Source organism: Dicentrarchus labrax, unplaced genomic scaffold (assembly GCF_905237075.1).
Source record: "Dicentrarchus labrax unplaced genomic scaffold, dlabrax2021, whole genome shotgun sequence".
NCBI lineage: Eukaryota > Metazoa > Chordata > Actinopteri > Moronidae > Dicentrarchus > Dicentrarchus labrax.
Genome location: NW_026136707.1, coordinates 10,178,285 through 10,194,245, shown reverse-complemented (window position 1 = coordinate 10,194,245; position 15,961 = coordinate 10,178,285). Strand labels below are relative to the sequence as shown.

The window sequence follows — 15,961 nt, the reverse complement described above, 5'->3', positions numbered from 1 at the left end:
CAGCCCCTGATTGGGTGACAGTGGGTGGGAAGAGCAGGACACACACACACACACCTCAGGGGCATATTTCTGGCTGGTTAATCCGTGGGTTTGACTGACAGTACCTCTTTATGACTCAATGACCCGGCTTTTCTACTGTCTCCCACACTGTGCCATCTGCAGAGGCTTTCAACCTCAGTTTGAACAGCAAATATAACATTACCAAACCCTGATCCAGATTAGCTTCCCCTCTGTAGTGGCCTACTAAATCTGACTTTACATCAGTGTCTACTAACAAGCCAAGTCTACATCTCTTTTGTCTGGCTGCTGGTGCTGATTTGGCAGCAGCCAGTCAGTAATTGTTTTGAGCTGCTAAATTGCACCAGGAGGGATTGGATTACCTACCACCAGGGTAGTCCCCCTCCCCTTCTCGTTTCCTTGTTTCCCCTGGATTACATCAGAGTTTAGGCTCCTTCATCTGTGAGTAAGCACATACCTCACAGTCACACGGGAGGCCAGAAACATGCCTAATGTCTTAGAACAGAAAGGGGGATAATGGGATATATGGAGGAGGGCAGGAAGTGCAAAAAATCCTTCCTGTACATTGTTTTCTGCCATTCATCTCCAATGGAAAGATAAGAAGTGTAGAGCTCGGTTGATGGTGATCTAGTTTCTGTTTATACATGCTGGTGTGTGTGTATGTGCGCTTATTGTTCCTATCTGGCCTAAACCCAGTCTTTTCTGTATTCAGATCATAAATAATGAAAAGCTAGAAGGAAATGAAATATTATCCATATAAAACTCCCCAGGGTGTCTTATCTTGTATGACAATGATTCATTCCTCTAATATCATGATCACAGCATAGACCTTGGCCAATTACAATAACAAAATCGAGATAGATAAACAATATTCCAGCCACAATCTGGGCTTCTTTTCTCAAAAGCTACATACTAATTAATCTTCAAAGTAAAAAAGCAGTCTTGCATGACACAGCAAGTCCTGTAAGTCGCCACTCAGACAACACTTTCCCAGGTCAGATCAACATTGTAAAGCTCAACAGAGAGACAGTAAGTGCAGAGCATTGGGATGAGGGGCAATACGTGAGACTTTATTTGTACTTTATGGTGTGGTTGTACAGAACAAATTGGGGTCAGAATTTGATCCAGTGAACGTGGACAGTTCTGCCTCTCTCTTGTGCGTTTTAGGTCAAAACCTCATATAATGACTTTGTGCGGTTCCCTGGCTTTTCGACCCATCTAAAACAGCTGACACAAGGCAGATAGGTGGGTGTGTGAGTTTTGAGGTGAGGCAGTGAAAGGCGCAGGCAGACAAGGAGAGGTAACTCTGTTTTTTTGGTAACTCCATTAAAACGAACCCCTGGGAGGTTTGGACGACTGACAGCTGAGGTGGAGTCCGGGGCAGCCAAGCAGGAGGGAGAGTGTTTTCATGTGTTTATGTGTGTGTTTTCCTTCACTACTGGGACATATATATATGGCTACAGGGCTGTCTCTCAGGTCCGCAGCTGAGTGTGACGGGGGTTCACTCAGGGGTATAGGAACAGGCCCCGGAGACGACCTGTGGAACACCCCCGTTATCCTCCAGGGAGCGATGCTTTTGAGGTGCGGTCCCCCACCACCCTTCACCTCCAATGTGCCGAATCAGTGGAAGGCAGAAACCCAGAGAGTATCCCTGACACTAATATGGAAAAAAGCCTGTTTGGAGCGAATATAAGGGCAAATATTATTCTTCCTGAGCGTAACCACGGCGAGCACCTCTGACCTGGCAGTGAAAGTGCTGAAACAAAAAGCCCAAAGACTTTTTCTGCTCCATCAAAGGAGAGCTGCATAAAATAAACATGGCCATCAGATTACCACGCTGAACACGGGGCCGCGTTAGCCTGCGCCGGCCGCCCTGCCGCCCAACCCCATAGCTCTATGGGAGTTAAGTGTGGGGTCCGCTCAGTCAACACCATGACGCAAAATGGAACAAGCCTCTGACAGAAGCCCCAGGCTGATGGAATAAGGCCCCTACCCACAGGCCCACAGGCCCCCCGGCCCGAGAGAAACATACTGAGCGAGAACGAGAGAGGCAGGAAAACAGGAGGAAAGAAGAGGAAAGGAGGGATAAGGTGGATGAGGACATTTTGGAAAAGAGGAAAAGACCACCAGTCCCAAATTGGTGGCACACACACATAAACACTGCTGCTGCTGCTGCTGCTGCTGCCCGGGAGAACCAGCAGCAGCAGGCCTGGACAGACAGCCGCCAGTGGAGAGAAGGCCGGGGCAGGGCAGGGCAAGGCAGGGTACAGTGGTTGGTGGTGGTGGTGGTTGTAGCTGCCAGTGAGACTGTGAGGCTTAGCTGGCCAGTCTTACTAACAGTGGACAGCCTCAGCCCGGTGGATCTGACCTCACAGGGGTTCTTTTATATCCCCGCGTGTGCCTGTGTACATTTGTGTGTAGGGGCATGCATGTGTGAAAAAAAAGTTTGTGTGTTTATGTGTGCATTTCACATTCGGGTGACGTAACCAGAAGAGAAAAAAAAGCAGATCTGTCCCTTGAGGAAGCAAGGCTTTTCTCTTGGCCTTTTAGTCATCTCACTGAGGCCCTGCTGTGCATTTCATCCACCTAAAGTCGGTAGCCACAGTCTGTCGTCTGTCTGCATCTGACTGATTTCCCTCCCAGCACCTCTGACCTTCTCACCACTTGTCTCAAACCTCATGCAGATTCCTACACCCCCAGTCTGTCTTTTTCTCTGTCTGTGACCTAACAGAGATTCCCCTGCTCCCTTGTTTCCTTCCTGGCCTTAACACAGGACTTTGCCAGAAGCCATGTACAATATTCCACTCTCACTTTGTTTCAGACTAGAGCTGACTCTCTGGTGACTGTACAGCCAGGTCCTTAAATATTTTCAGTCTGAGATCCAAAATGAGAAATATTTTGAGTTTATTTCTTTTGAGCCACACTCATAAAAGTAATATTGTTTCCCTGGCTGTGTGAGACCGGGATAGAATTTCGGTCCCCACTGCTATAAGAAAGCAGATCCTGCAGTATTTGGTAATGATGACTACTTTGGACTTGAACCCTCACACTTTCCCCTCCGATTTCCTGATAAACCATGTCTCACAACCTCCATCAGTAGCTCTACAGTCATCATATTCTGCCCTTTCCCCTGACGTATTACTTGAAAAACCTCCTTATGCTGCGGGCTTTAGGATGACGCAGGGCTCAGGTAAAGTGTTACCAGATCACAAATAGATACTGAGGCCATGCCAGGTTGTAGCTGTTAGTGTTAAGTGTGAGAGCCATGGGCCCTTTCTGGTTCCTGAAAATGACTCCTGTGTGTAACAACAATGAACACAATCACTGTGGTCCACTGGGCCTCACACCAGCAGCATTGCATTACCGCGCTTGCCTCCCTACTGTTCTGCTTTTCTTTTCATCCTTCTCTCTTTTCTCCTCTGACTCAGCTGTTTTGTAGGAAACTCCGTCTCTTTGAAGAAGGGAAGAATCTTTCATTACTCGACAGCAGGGAGAGAGAAGGAGATGATAGGGAGAGAATAACTGCCCCATTGTCTTCACACACACACACACACACCCACCCCTCCATCCACCAATGATAATTGTGTTGAGCTAATTACAGAGAGCTGCTACAACAGGTGTGGGACTCTGCACCTGGGTAAAGAAGCCTACTTAGTGTGCGTGTGTGTGTGAGACAGAGAAAGATGTTTGTGTGTATGACTACGAAATTCTGGGTGAAAGTGTGTATGACACTTTGTCTGCGTCAGTGATAGAGATCACAGAAAACAGTGTGTGTGTCACATGCTTACTAAACCCTACACGTTACTTAATAGCACTCAGACATTGGTCACCGTATTGTATCACTACTGTAATATCATACAATCAGCATGGACCTATACCAGTGTGAGCCCCATCTGTGTTTAATTATAAAGCTACAGACTACATCTGTTTGACATTACTGGAAAGTTGAAATTAGCACACAAACACAGTCTCACTCTCACTCATACACCACATTGAATTTCAAATGAGAGTGATTACAATCACTTAATTGATAAATCTAACCACAGGGAGCCTCTTCTCATGATTCATAATCTAGAAGTGGTCTTTTTCAATGGCATGTTTTTTGATGTCAGTACAGTAAGAAATTGGGGAGACAGAACCGGAGGCAACAGTGATGATGTAAGCAGGGGTCTCTCACGAGACTGATGTTTTTTTGAGCTTTTTACCGTAAAGGAATTCTTCTGAGAAGCTGACCGGAAGAAAGGAAGCCATTTGGTCAGATGCCAAAGGAGGAACACGATAACTTGGGTTTGTTGAGACGTCACTGAGCTTCACTCTCAAAACAAAGAAAGTGGTTTCTAAAGATGTCTGGCTGACTAGACAGTGGAATTGACTGGATATTACAAATTTGTGACAGTTCAAGGTCAAGTTAAGCTGTTAGTCACCGCTGATGATATCACCTGTCTGCTGTCTGTTCATGACAGCCCCTTGCTAATTTATGCTTAATAAACTGGACTTTTTTTATATGGCCTGGGAATTATACCACATTAATGAAATCGGAAACCCTGCCGAGAAGACCGCTTTAGTGTGTCACAACAACCAAAGGGAAATTAAAACATCCCCTGCTCTTAAGTCACCAGCTTTTACCTTTACGACAGTTTACCTTAAAGGTAACCTTTGTGTGTGGTCGTCACAGTCTCATTTGCTCGCTTGAGTCATGACCTTTGGTAAAATGCTACCATTATTACAGGAAATGAGAATGTGCCTTTGGAGCAGACGATAATGTAGTTGTATGATCACCTCCTTAGTCAAGCAATTCTACCTGCAGACTCATCATTTAACGTTAGAGGGGAATGAGTCCTGCATTGCCACCTTGTGGAATATTCCTTTGGTGTTGAATTTGAGGCGAGTGCCAAGCCCAAGGGGCCCCGCAGTGGGAAACAACCTTGTCAAAGATCATGCGGAAACTGTAGGTCTTTTACTAGAATTCAACGTTTTATTAAAAACAACTAGTTTAAAAACATACATGAAAGCCAAGTAAAACAGTCACGTAAAGCATAACACTGCGTGGCCCAACAGACATGGTGTTTTACTCCCTGCTTTAAAATAAAACCTATAAAGACATACTGAAGCCAATACATTTCTCTTACTTGAAAATATCTAAATGAATAAATGAATTGATATGGAAATGTCATGAAAATACAACAACCAGGCAACAGAAATGCAGAAAACATGTCCAGTTTGATTTTTTTGCTTTTGTGGTGTGCAGGTTGGTTTTCTGTTTCTGGTGATATCCTTTTTTTTCCCTTCTAGGAGACATCGACAGAGAGACAAATATGGGCTTCCTCAAAGCCGAGTCCTCTGATTGGCAGGGAGCTCATCCTGGTCGAGTCCCCACAAGAAGGTGCGGAGACGTGTCACTTCCTTTTGCAGCTCAGGGCTTGGGATTGGCTGGGCGAGGTCAAGGCGTGGAGTCTCATTTGGGAGGATTAGAGGAGGATGGTCCAGGAAGCTCTCAAAAATATCTAAAAGATCAGAAAAGGAAAAGAAACAATTGACTTCAAAGCTTACTTCACCGTCTCAACTGCATGGTTGAATTCTTATCCTTTTTATTAGTTTTATTTATGATGTATTACCTCCACTCAGCTCTGTGCCTGGTGGAGGGCCCCAGGATGCTGGTGGGGCTCTGGTTGGACCCAGCTTGTAATGGGTGAGCAGGTGGTGCAACTGGGAAGGGCTTAACAAGATATGATCCTCCTGTAGACTCGTCCAGGATGACTGGAAGATGAGAGGTTAATAGAGAGACAATTAATATTCTTGGGGTAAGGACTGAGGAGGCACACTGCACATGTAGCTGTATTACCTGGATAAGTCGAGTCTTGGGAATACACAGGAAGTTGACGGTGATTGACAGTTTCTTCATAAATTCTGAGGCTATGTCTCCTAATCCTGCCCCCTGCAGCCAGTCCAGAACCAGGTCCAAGTTTGTACGGATCTGGACCGCTCTGGACCACGAAAAGAGCCCGTCTAATGGGAGAGAACAGAACAAAAAAAATGTGTTGTGAATAGAAACAATTCTGTTTTTACAAATAATAAGACAGGAGTTTATTCTGTTATTAAAGAGAGCACATAAACCCTCAGCTCATAGAATGTGACCGTGACCTCTAAAGCAAGACAATTTAACATTTGAAAGAAGAAATACCACAAATGTGTGAAGTGTTTTCATAAACAGGCTACAGCCTTACTTGGTCTGGTATGAACAGCTTATTGTTAGCTAATGTTAGAAACTAGATACTGTTGTATAACTGGCATTCCTGCTCAGTGTCACTAAGTTTATGACTTTTCTATTCTTGTGGCCACAGTGGCTGCTGTTCAGTAAAGGTTATATAAGCCCCTCTCACCTCTTTCCAGCAATGTATTGAGCAAGGAGGTGTTGGTGAAGAAGAAGAGGTAGCCAAAGGTTTGGGAGGTGAGCGGCGGGGACAGACACGCCTCCCGCGACAGCATCAGGGAACAGCGATACACTTCCACCAGCCCGGCAACTCTAGGCGGTAAGGCGGACACATCGTCCACCTCTCCTTCCCCTTCTCTTTTCTCTTCTCCCTCTGCACCCCGAGCTCCATCCTTGTCCTTCTCTTTCTCCTCGCTGGAGAATGGGTTTGTGTCCAGGAGAGCTGGAAGGAGCGAGTACAGGGTCTTTGTGGACAGAACGGAAAGAAACTTGAGTTAATTTGTTTAAATAATGAAATATTAAAGTAATGCTGGCTGGCATTGGCATCCCTAGGGCCACCTGTTTGTTGGTTGGTCCACCATTTTGGTCCACACTGAAATACATTTATATAAGTAATATATTGGATGGATTGCCATGTATTTGTACATTCATTTGTGATTCCCAGAGGATGGATCCTACTGACTTTGTTGATCCCCTAACTATTCCTCTAGCGCCACCATGAGGTTGCATTTGAGATTGAAGTGTTTCAGCAGCTATTGGATGGACCGCCATGAAACTTGGTACAGACATTCATATCCCAACTATCACTATCATCAGGTCAAATTTCTATAGGCTATTTATCAGCAAATACCTGCTGAACTAATGACTTCCCATCAACCTCAGCATGTTAGCATCTAAGGTGGCTGTAGCAAAGAAAGCAAGTCAAACCGATTTTTAGTACGTAGTGTGTTTACACAAGACAACAGACAAAAGGAAGTACAGTGAAATTAGACAGCATGCATACTAAATACAGTCAATTGTGTTACGTGTTGTTGATGCATATTATTCTCCCAGGATGCAAAGCACAAAGGAAATGGAGGAGCTGCTCACAGCTGGAAAAAATTAAAATAAATTGTGGGTGGCGGTGAGAGTGCTTCAGAAAAATCTTGGATAACAAAAAAATGTATTAAGTCTTAGGAAAGACATTTTGCTGTCTCTTTGTGATGTTTAATTGGCAGTGGCTTTCCAAAGTTGCAGTTTGATTGACATCTGGCGCCACACGTCTAAAATGGTAAATTATGTTGACTTCTTTGTTTACTAACTGCGAAAACTGTACACAGTGACAGTGAAGTAGCATACAGTGTAGAATTAGTATGTAGTATGGATTTGTGACACTGCTTTTGTCTGTTTATACTGTACCTTGGTGAGGTGATACACACACTGTTGGAAGGTGTGCATAATGACATCATCCAGCTGCGCCAGAGCTTCTGAGCAGGTGTCCATGTCAGCTGTCAGAAGTGGGTCCCCCGGGGCTTTAAAGAAACAATCACTAAGATGAATTTATTTAATGGTGAACATTTATGTGTTGTTTTGGGTGTAAGTGTGATGTCTGAAAAAGGGTTTGTGCCAGAAACATATATACCATATATAACACATATTGGTATATTAATAAATAGTCACTGGAGCATTATCGAGTGTATGGACTCTTTCTCTTTTTCACATGTACTTTGGTCCAGCACCTAGTATTTATCGCGCTTTGATATGTGTGCTTTTGTAAACATTTTTCTGAATTTATATATCCAACGTTGCCAAAGTTCTGTTTAATTAAACAGCAACAACCCTATTTTTTTACTAGAATCAGTTATTTCCATTGTTTATCAGTCTCACCTTCAAACTCCCACTCTTTCTCCATGGCTTCAACTTTGACCTGAAAGAAGTTAAGAAGCTCTGTGGCATTTGACATCCAGAACATCAGGGGTCGAAGGTCAGAAGACAGTTTCAGGACATTCGGCGTGCTTATCTCACCTTCTTGCTCTGTGGAACTGGACACATTTATGTAATGCCAAAGTTATGTGAGCTGTAAAATGATTGTGAACATTCTCCTGTCAGTGTTTTGTTGGTGCTTTCAAAGAGAAACGCACCATACTGTGAGTAAAAATAGACTGAGTTATCATTACTCAACTATATTTCAACCATTTTCCAACATCACTGTGTTACAATGCTTTCATCATACTACAAAAATTTACCAAAGACATAACAGATCAGGCACAAATGTATCATGAATCACTCAGCTGGAGATCTCTAAACAGAGGAAACATGACGTAGAACAAAAATGTTCTTACTTTTGCGTGGGATGCTTATCCCCAAATTCCTTAATGTTATCCTGTAAAGAGAGTTGGAGACAGAAGAGAGGAGAGACATCTTGGCTTAGTGTGGGGGTGGAGGAGGGGGAACAGAGTCTAGCCCTGCAGCCAGGACAATTACAGCACATTTTCCAGCAGAAGGGCAGTGACATCAGCTCATCCTCGCTCCTGTCCACAACGTAGCAGGCCACAATGAAGGGTATATGTCTGTCTGCTGGTTTTTCTGTCTGACTGAAAGTGGCAGTCTCAATCTGCCTACCTGATGTTTTTCTGCCAAGCTTGTATAAGTGTGATCATGGCCATATTGTCACGCAATACTTTCCCAAAAAATGTTAATGGTGCACTTGAGATCCACTCCACAGATGAAACACTAAACCTCCTAAATATTTTATTTAACATATAATAACATGGAGTTTTCTAGCAGCATGGCTCCATGGATAGCAGTGTTGTTTGGTCCACTACTTTGGTCCAGTTATTGGATGGACTGACATTCATGGTTCCCAAAAGATGAAATCCTCCTGACTTTTCCTCTAGCGCTACCTTGAGTTTGACATTTGTGGTTTTGTGTCAGATGTCTGACAACTATTGAATGGATTGGCAAGAAATTTGGTTGAGACATTTATTTCCCTCTGTACTAACTCTAATGGACCTCTGACCTTGAATCTAGCACCATCATCAGGTCAAAATTCAATTTGTCCAATACTTTGGTTTATGACCAAATACCTGCAAATCTAGTGACATTTCCATCAGTCTCAGTTGTATGTTGTGCTCTGTGTATTTAAGTAATTACCAAATATTGGTATGTTAATGTGAAACTAAGATGGTCAACATGGCAAACATTATATCTGCTTAACATCAGCATGTTAGCATTGTTACTGTGAGCATGTTAACAACATGCCAATGTTGCACTGCTGTGCCCATTTAGGGTTTTTCTAAGTATTTATAATGCATTTGTATGTATGTACTAATACTATTACAGAGCCAACAGTAGAAAGAAATGAGGAAATGAGAGGCGATAGAGAGATGGGAAATTACATGCAACAAAGGGCTGTTGTGATCATTGTGGTCTTGGATGGCGCCAGAATCCTTAGGCCATCAGTGCACGCCAAATATCATTTAATCATCATCATTCGAGCTGTTTCTTTACTTACCCAGACAATTTCTTTAATTAGATTGGCTGACTTGAGTAATATCTGTGGCGTGAGAGCGGGGTCCAGGTGTTTGGAGGCATGATCTATCATGATTGACAGAAGATACGCAGGAGCTAAAGGACCGCCCCCAGAGTCTGGAGAGGAATTTTTGGAGATAATCTCCTAAGAGAAAATGAGGGATAAACATAATGTTTGTATTTTTCCATGATACCAGATAAATAGTAGAAGGATAGTTAGTTAACTCTCTTATCTTCTTTTTCTTCCTGTCTCACCTGTAACAGGGAATCTGCGTGGCGGGGGTGGAACTTCAGAATTGCCTCCGTAGATCCCAGGTACTGCCTCAGTGCTTCCTGTCTGTCCACCAACCCCGAGGGGCAGCAGGTGGTGGAGACATCAGCCTGCCATGGCAGGGTCAATGCCAGCGGTGGAGCTGGAGACACACGGGGGTCACGGTACAGGAAAAGGAAGTGGTTCCCCAGACCGATCACATCCCCAGGCTTTAGGACTGTCTCCCTGTAAATGGCCACTCCATTGTGTGTGACTTCACTTCCTCTGAAGGGCCGCATCAAAGCTAATAAAATAAAAATTTGATTAAGGTAGAGTTAAAACAGCAAGTGCATTATGGGTCTAAGTATGATATGTGTTAGTGACTGTTTTAATACCTTGTCCTGTGGGCGTCTCGGGAACAGCGGAGTCTCTCCTGACCAATAAGTGTCTGGCCAAGAGGTCAGGAGCCGAGAGGAACGTGTCCACCTTCAGAGGCCTCTTCCCCTTCCTCTCCCTCTCTCTATCCTTCTCCCTCTCCCTCATTGTAGGCTTTCTTCCAAACACATGCGTATGTCCAACCATGATGTACAAAACAAAATCCTAAACAAAACAGCAGAGCAGAAGGAAGTCAGGGAGGTCTGTTATCTTTTAAGTGCTATGGTTTATATCAATCTTCCATCTTAGAGATGTTAAGTTCAACAGAAGACAGTTGATAAGGTATGAAGTGTGTCACAGTTTGCTACAATGGAGACCTGTGTGAGGTCATTGTGTGTGAATGATGTACACAGGGGGGTTTAGTGCTTTCGTTGGATAAATTGTTGAGGCATTGTGCTGCTCTGAGGCTGTTTTGTGCAGGACGCTGAATGGGAGAGGCTCGTGGAGTGATGGAAACCCCGATGGTATGTGGCGATTACAGACATGCAGGTATGATGTCATGTACAGGGTGTGTGCACGCGTGTACATCTGCACAAATCCTCTACAGTGTGCCTGTTAGTTTGCATATGTGCACGTATACACCTTGTTATACAGTATACCATGTATAATGTCTGTGTGTGTTTCCATAGTGTACGTGTGTGTGTGAGTGTCGTTTGTGAGTGTTTGTGTGTGTGCGATATCATCTGTCAGCATGTCTTGCCTTGCTCTGATCATAACCCTGCAGCAACAGGAAGAAGGGCCGGTCTGTGGGTGGAAGGATCAAACTTTGTGACATCACTTCCAGGTCGCAGCTTGAGTAATCCTTCTCGTCCTCCGCTGGCTGGTTCATCCACCCGACCTTTGCTTCTGCTTTTGAAGCTCTAATCTGAAAACGAGGGTGAAGACGTGATGATTAGAACTCCAAAAGCACAATTAATTCCATTTTTTCTCACCACATCGTCTTCATTACCTCTCCTGGTTGTTGGTTGATCATGCTCACTATATTCTTCCTGTCCTGCACTCCTCCGTTGTTGTTAGGCCGGTTGCCAGAGCCACGGGGGTCTTTGCTGGTGTGGTTGCCCTGGCGACGCCGCAGACTCAGGTTCATGTCACTGATGCTCCTCCTGAGCTCCGTGTTCCTTCCACGGTGACCCCGCTCGCTCTCCTCTGGTCCTCCCCCTGATGATATCCTGCTCCGACGCCAGCGCACACCTGTGGTCAAGACAGTCAGAGGTTCTGTCAGTCTGACCCTGTGCCATGTATAAGAGTTAATTTACATGGTAACATATCTGCCTGTTGAGTCTTAAACATACCTTGACAGTTCTCTCCCTCCCTCTCACGCTCCTTCTCCCTTTCTCTTTCTTCTCTCTCATAGTCTTCTTTTCTTTGGATTTCAAAGCGCCGCTCAAATCCGTCTTTAGGCCGCCACATGTCCACTAACAACAAGGGACATTCCCATGGGGCAACGCTTCTCCGGCACTCTGTCTCCCATTTGATAGCTCCATCTGGCTGCTGGATGGGCTTTCCAATTACATCACACAACAGGAAGTCCTCTGGGCTGTATTTCTGGAGAGCTAGAAGGTAATGGAGGAAGAGAGTTGGGGGGGGGTAATTATTTTTCCATAACACTACACTGCGGTTTATGTTTATATTAAGTCATTCCCAATTGGTCAAAAAAAATTTGAGCAAACAATTCCCAGTAATGGGTCGTAGCAGAGGTCCAAATGAGAGAAAATTTCCCTCTCTCAAACCTGCGTCATCTGTCTCCTCCCTCTCTCTCTCAGTGTACCGAGTGATGACCTGGGCGATGAGCTGCCTCGCTGTAGAGTGAATGTTTGCCAGCAGGGAGCGATAGTTGGCCCCACTGGAGAGGGCATCCCCATAGATCTTGATCAGGCCCGGGGCAGTGGAAGAGGCAGGGGGCAAGTAGTGGTGTGAGGAAGGGGCAGCTGAATGAGCCCAAACCTCTCTCTCCCTCTCCCCCACCGCCCGGTCCCGGTCGCTGTTCGAGCGCCCTCGTAGGAAGAGATGGGAAAGGCGCTTTGTGCGGGACTGGGGCCCAGCAGGCCGTGGCCTGAGGAAGGCCGGGGAAGGAGATGGGGATGGGGTAGGGGAAGCCAGCGAGGGGGTGGAGTTAGAAAGGGAAGAGGAAGGGGCAGAGGGGGCCTCGTGGAGGGAGGCTGCGTCAGAGCTGGTGGTCGACCTGGGAACAACAGAGGAGGGGAAGACAGATGGAGGAGAGGAAGGAGAAAGGAAGGGACCAGTCAGCTGTGAATTATGACTGACTAAACACAGACAAACAACAAGGACTAAAATAAAACAGGGAAAGGTTACACAGTTGGAAGGATACTAATGACAGTGGAAGTAAGATAAGATGACATCAAAACATAAACTGTTCATTCAACAACACTGAATTCTAATTAAACAATAATGGCATTAAGGTTGCATAACCTGAGAACAAGCACACATGACAGGAGATAAAAAAGTGAGTTTAAGAGACCAACTTGACAGAGATAGCGCTGGGCCAGCGACCCCCTAGCTTGGCAAAGTGTTTCCTGGGTGAGTTGATCCAAAGACCCACTGGGAAATGGAGCTTTCTGAAACGAGGACTGCCAGACCCCTCCATCTGACAGAGGGAGACAGAAAGGATGCAGTATAAACAGACATGCACATATGTTTTTTTTAAATGTGGCTTTTCAATCCAATAGTTTACAGTATGTCAGGATACTGTAATCTTCTCAATCTACCTCGACACTGTAGCGAGGAATGTGTGTCAGCAATGCCAGACGTGAAACAATATAACAATGGCATGATGTCACCATCAAAAAAAATATCAACAGGATACTTACAGCAGGTTGTCAACATGGGGAAAACAAACAAAAAGAAATTAACTCAAATCACCCCAATCAGCCCCTGAGAATCATAGCGTGAATTTCCCATTCTCAAACAGGAAGCATCTTTTGTAGGATTCAGGTCCAGCTGTTGCACTGACAGGGAAATACCCGCTCCAAAGGTCACAGCCTGTCCATTTCTCTGTGTTACTTCTATGATAAATACCATCAAAATTAAGGATCACACTTGCTTTTTTTCTCCCCTCACAGGAGGAATGTTTAGGCCGAAACACAATCACTGCATTTCCTCTGGAAAACTACCATGTTTGGAAGTAGGATTTCTGACAAGACTACCAATCTTGTCATATCTTGTACATGTGTGTCCACACCTTAAAACGACTGTTGTCCTTCTAGACAGAAGAGACGGCGGTTTTTAACACGCATCCTGTCCTAGATGTTGTGGTGGAATATTTTGAAAACCACAGAATCAAAATGGTAAACAAAAGATATTCAAATGCTTTAAGGTATCAGATTAAAAAAAAAACACTCACCCACTGTTACTTGTGATCCTTCTATAGTGTGTTATGATGATTCTTCGCCACCGAAATGCAAATACGCAGCTCAAAGTAATCTAATAACCCTGTATGTTTCCTTTTCCCCGCGATTAAATTCCATTTTCAAAAAGGCCTAAACTTGTCACACATCTACATACACATCTCTAATTCTTAATATCCATTGGTTCGCTCTTCTTTTAACTAAAATATATTTTCTTATAACTGGACAAGATCTGCACCCTCTCTCCCTCTGGCTCTCAGCCTCTCTGGGTCTATAGATAGAGAAACAGGCCCATTGTTCTAAGTGACAGAATTTCCTTCCTTTCCTCTGGACAACACCTATATCCTGACTGAGAGAGAGAGAGAGAGAGAGAGAGAGAGATTGGTAGAAAGAGACGAGTGAAATTTACACATACACATATGAGTCTTTGAGAGCTTGTCGGGAATATTACATACGATATTGTTCACCACAAAGGAGTCTGGACATAAATATTTCTTTCTGTCTGGATTAAACAGAAATGTGGTGTCACTGTTTTGTCCTAATAAAGTTTAATTACATCCAACGGGGTTTCAAAGCTGCAACAGATTTTTAAGAATGTGGCCATTTCAATCCGGTACGCGTTGTGATTTTTAGGATTAAAACAGATATCGCGACACATCGCAAAACACACAGCAGGCCGAGTTTGAAGTTTTGCTGGAAAGAGGATGAAGGAAATACACACACTGTGACACAGGAAGCTAGAGGGAGCAACAGAGACACCTGTGATCTCTGACCTCGTCTTCAACAGGAAGATGGAGAAAGAGAAAGGGGACTGTCATTGTGGCCCCAGTTCAGGGGCTGGATCCTCCGAAATCGGGATTTGTAGACTGAATACGTCATAACGGGTCAATAATCCTCGTCCCATTTCAAAGGCTACTCCACTTTTCTCTGAGGGAGGAGAGAACAGAATACTTCAATTCAAACAACAAGCACTGTACTGTAACATTAGCCTAATATTATTATTAGTTGTCACTGTCTGCATCATATTGATTCAACAAATCAGGTCTAACTGTAATTAGCCTGGTTGTCAGTCTTATTTTTGAGCAATTCATCATCCAGTGCCAATAAACTGGTGTGTTTTGGCTTCAGTTACATGTGGAACAGGCAAATGCAGAATATAGGCTTACTGACCGATGTTGTCAAACATTAAAAAGAAATGTTTGAGCAAAGGAATTTAAAAAGCAATACTGAAAACATCAGACTTCAACTGGTTACATCATAAATTTTCTTATTTTTTTTTTTTATCAATGACTTGAGTCAAGAATCAGAATCTGATTTCTTTACACAGCAGTTGATCAAGAAATCAAGAAAGACTTTGACTTCTCGAAGACTTTACATATGTTGACTGGAAATAGCCCAGACAGACAATTAGTTATTCTAAAACTAGACTAGAGCTCTCTTTGTTATGGAAAAGCGTGTGTATAGATCAATAAATAAGATTAATATATGAAAAAAGCAATTGTGTTGATTTTAAATGTTGCTAGGCATATTTTTTAACCTTGTGATTGAGTCGTCTGCAGAAGGAGGACTTACTACTGAGTACACTTACTACACAAATTTGTCAGCCACCTCTCAAGCCTACAAGACCATTTGGTATTAAAAGAAATATTGATCTTAACTTAAAGTCAGTCAGTCCTAAAGAAGGTGAGATGAGGCCATATTTGCATCCAATATTAAGTAACCTAATATAATATTTCAAAATCATAAACCTTTAACAATGACTGATGAGTTGATCTGTCTCGCCTGTCAATACTGCTACTCCTAAAGCCACCAACATACTGGAGGATTGCGTGGATCATCCAACCTCTGAGGTGAGGAATATCAATAAAGCAACATTGTTTATTTAACTGTAATCTATTGTGTCTATTGTGTCTCAGTTGCATTATATTTGTAAGATGGACTGATTTCTCTTATTACAGGTGCCTCCAGTGGGACAGGCTTACCTCCTTTCTGTGCAATGTTACACTCAAGTGTCAGACACAACATGGGGGATGCTCAGTGGCAACCACATGTCATCTGAAGAGAGATGTGAATTTCTTCTCTGAGTCAGGTGGAGTTCTTGTTTGCACTTCTTGCAAGATATTTGGTCTTGCTCTGATCGTTTCCCTGCTGCAACAACAGTAATGATCATTT

At 43.9% G+C, this 15,961-nt stretch overlaps 1 protein-coding gene across 1 annotated transcript; it reads right to left on the bottom strand.

Moving 5' to 3' along the window:
• Positions 1–4,971: 4,971 nt before the first annotated feature.
• Positions 4,972–15,941, bottom strand: rasip1 (Ras interacting protein 1). Its single transcript, XM_051406015.1, has 17 exons — positions 15,772–15,941; positions 14,563–14,716; positions 12,908–13,029; positions 12,155–12,606; positions 11,717–11,977; positions 11,374–11,615; positions 11,125–11,289; positions 10,385–10,589; positions 9,995–10,293; positions 9,723–9,884; positions 8,551–8,591; positions 8,096–8,250; positions 7,628–7,740; positions 6,399–6,693; positions 5,861–6,024; positions 5,634–5,775; positions 4,972–5,522 (listed from the first exon to the last, which is right to left on the bottom strand). Exons 2-17 carry the CDS (start codon positions 14,605–14,607, stop codon positions 5,344–5,346), a joined length of 3,042 nt encoding a protein of 1,013 aa, XP_051261975.1. The 5' UTR covers positions 14,608–14,716; positions 15,772–15,941; the 3' UTR covers positions 4,972–5,343.
• Between the last annotated feature and the right edge of the window lie 20 nt (positions 15,942–15,961).

Excerpts from the sequence above, each read along its gene's own strand:
- rasip1 (XM_051406015.1), bottom strand. The coding sequence starts at position 14,607 with ATGACAGTCCCCTTTCTCTTTCTCCATCTTCCTGTTGAAGACGAG. Across the intron at positions 10,590-11,124 it reads AGGGTTATGATCAGAGCAAG|GATTTTGTTTTGTACATCAT; the intron begins GCAAGACATGCT and ends TGTTTTGTTTAG. Across the intron at positions 6,025-6,398 it reads CAATACATTGCTGGAAAGAG|ACGGGCTCTTTTCGTGGTCC; the intron begins GTGAGAGGGGCT and ends CTCTCCCATTAG.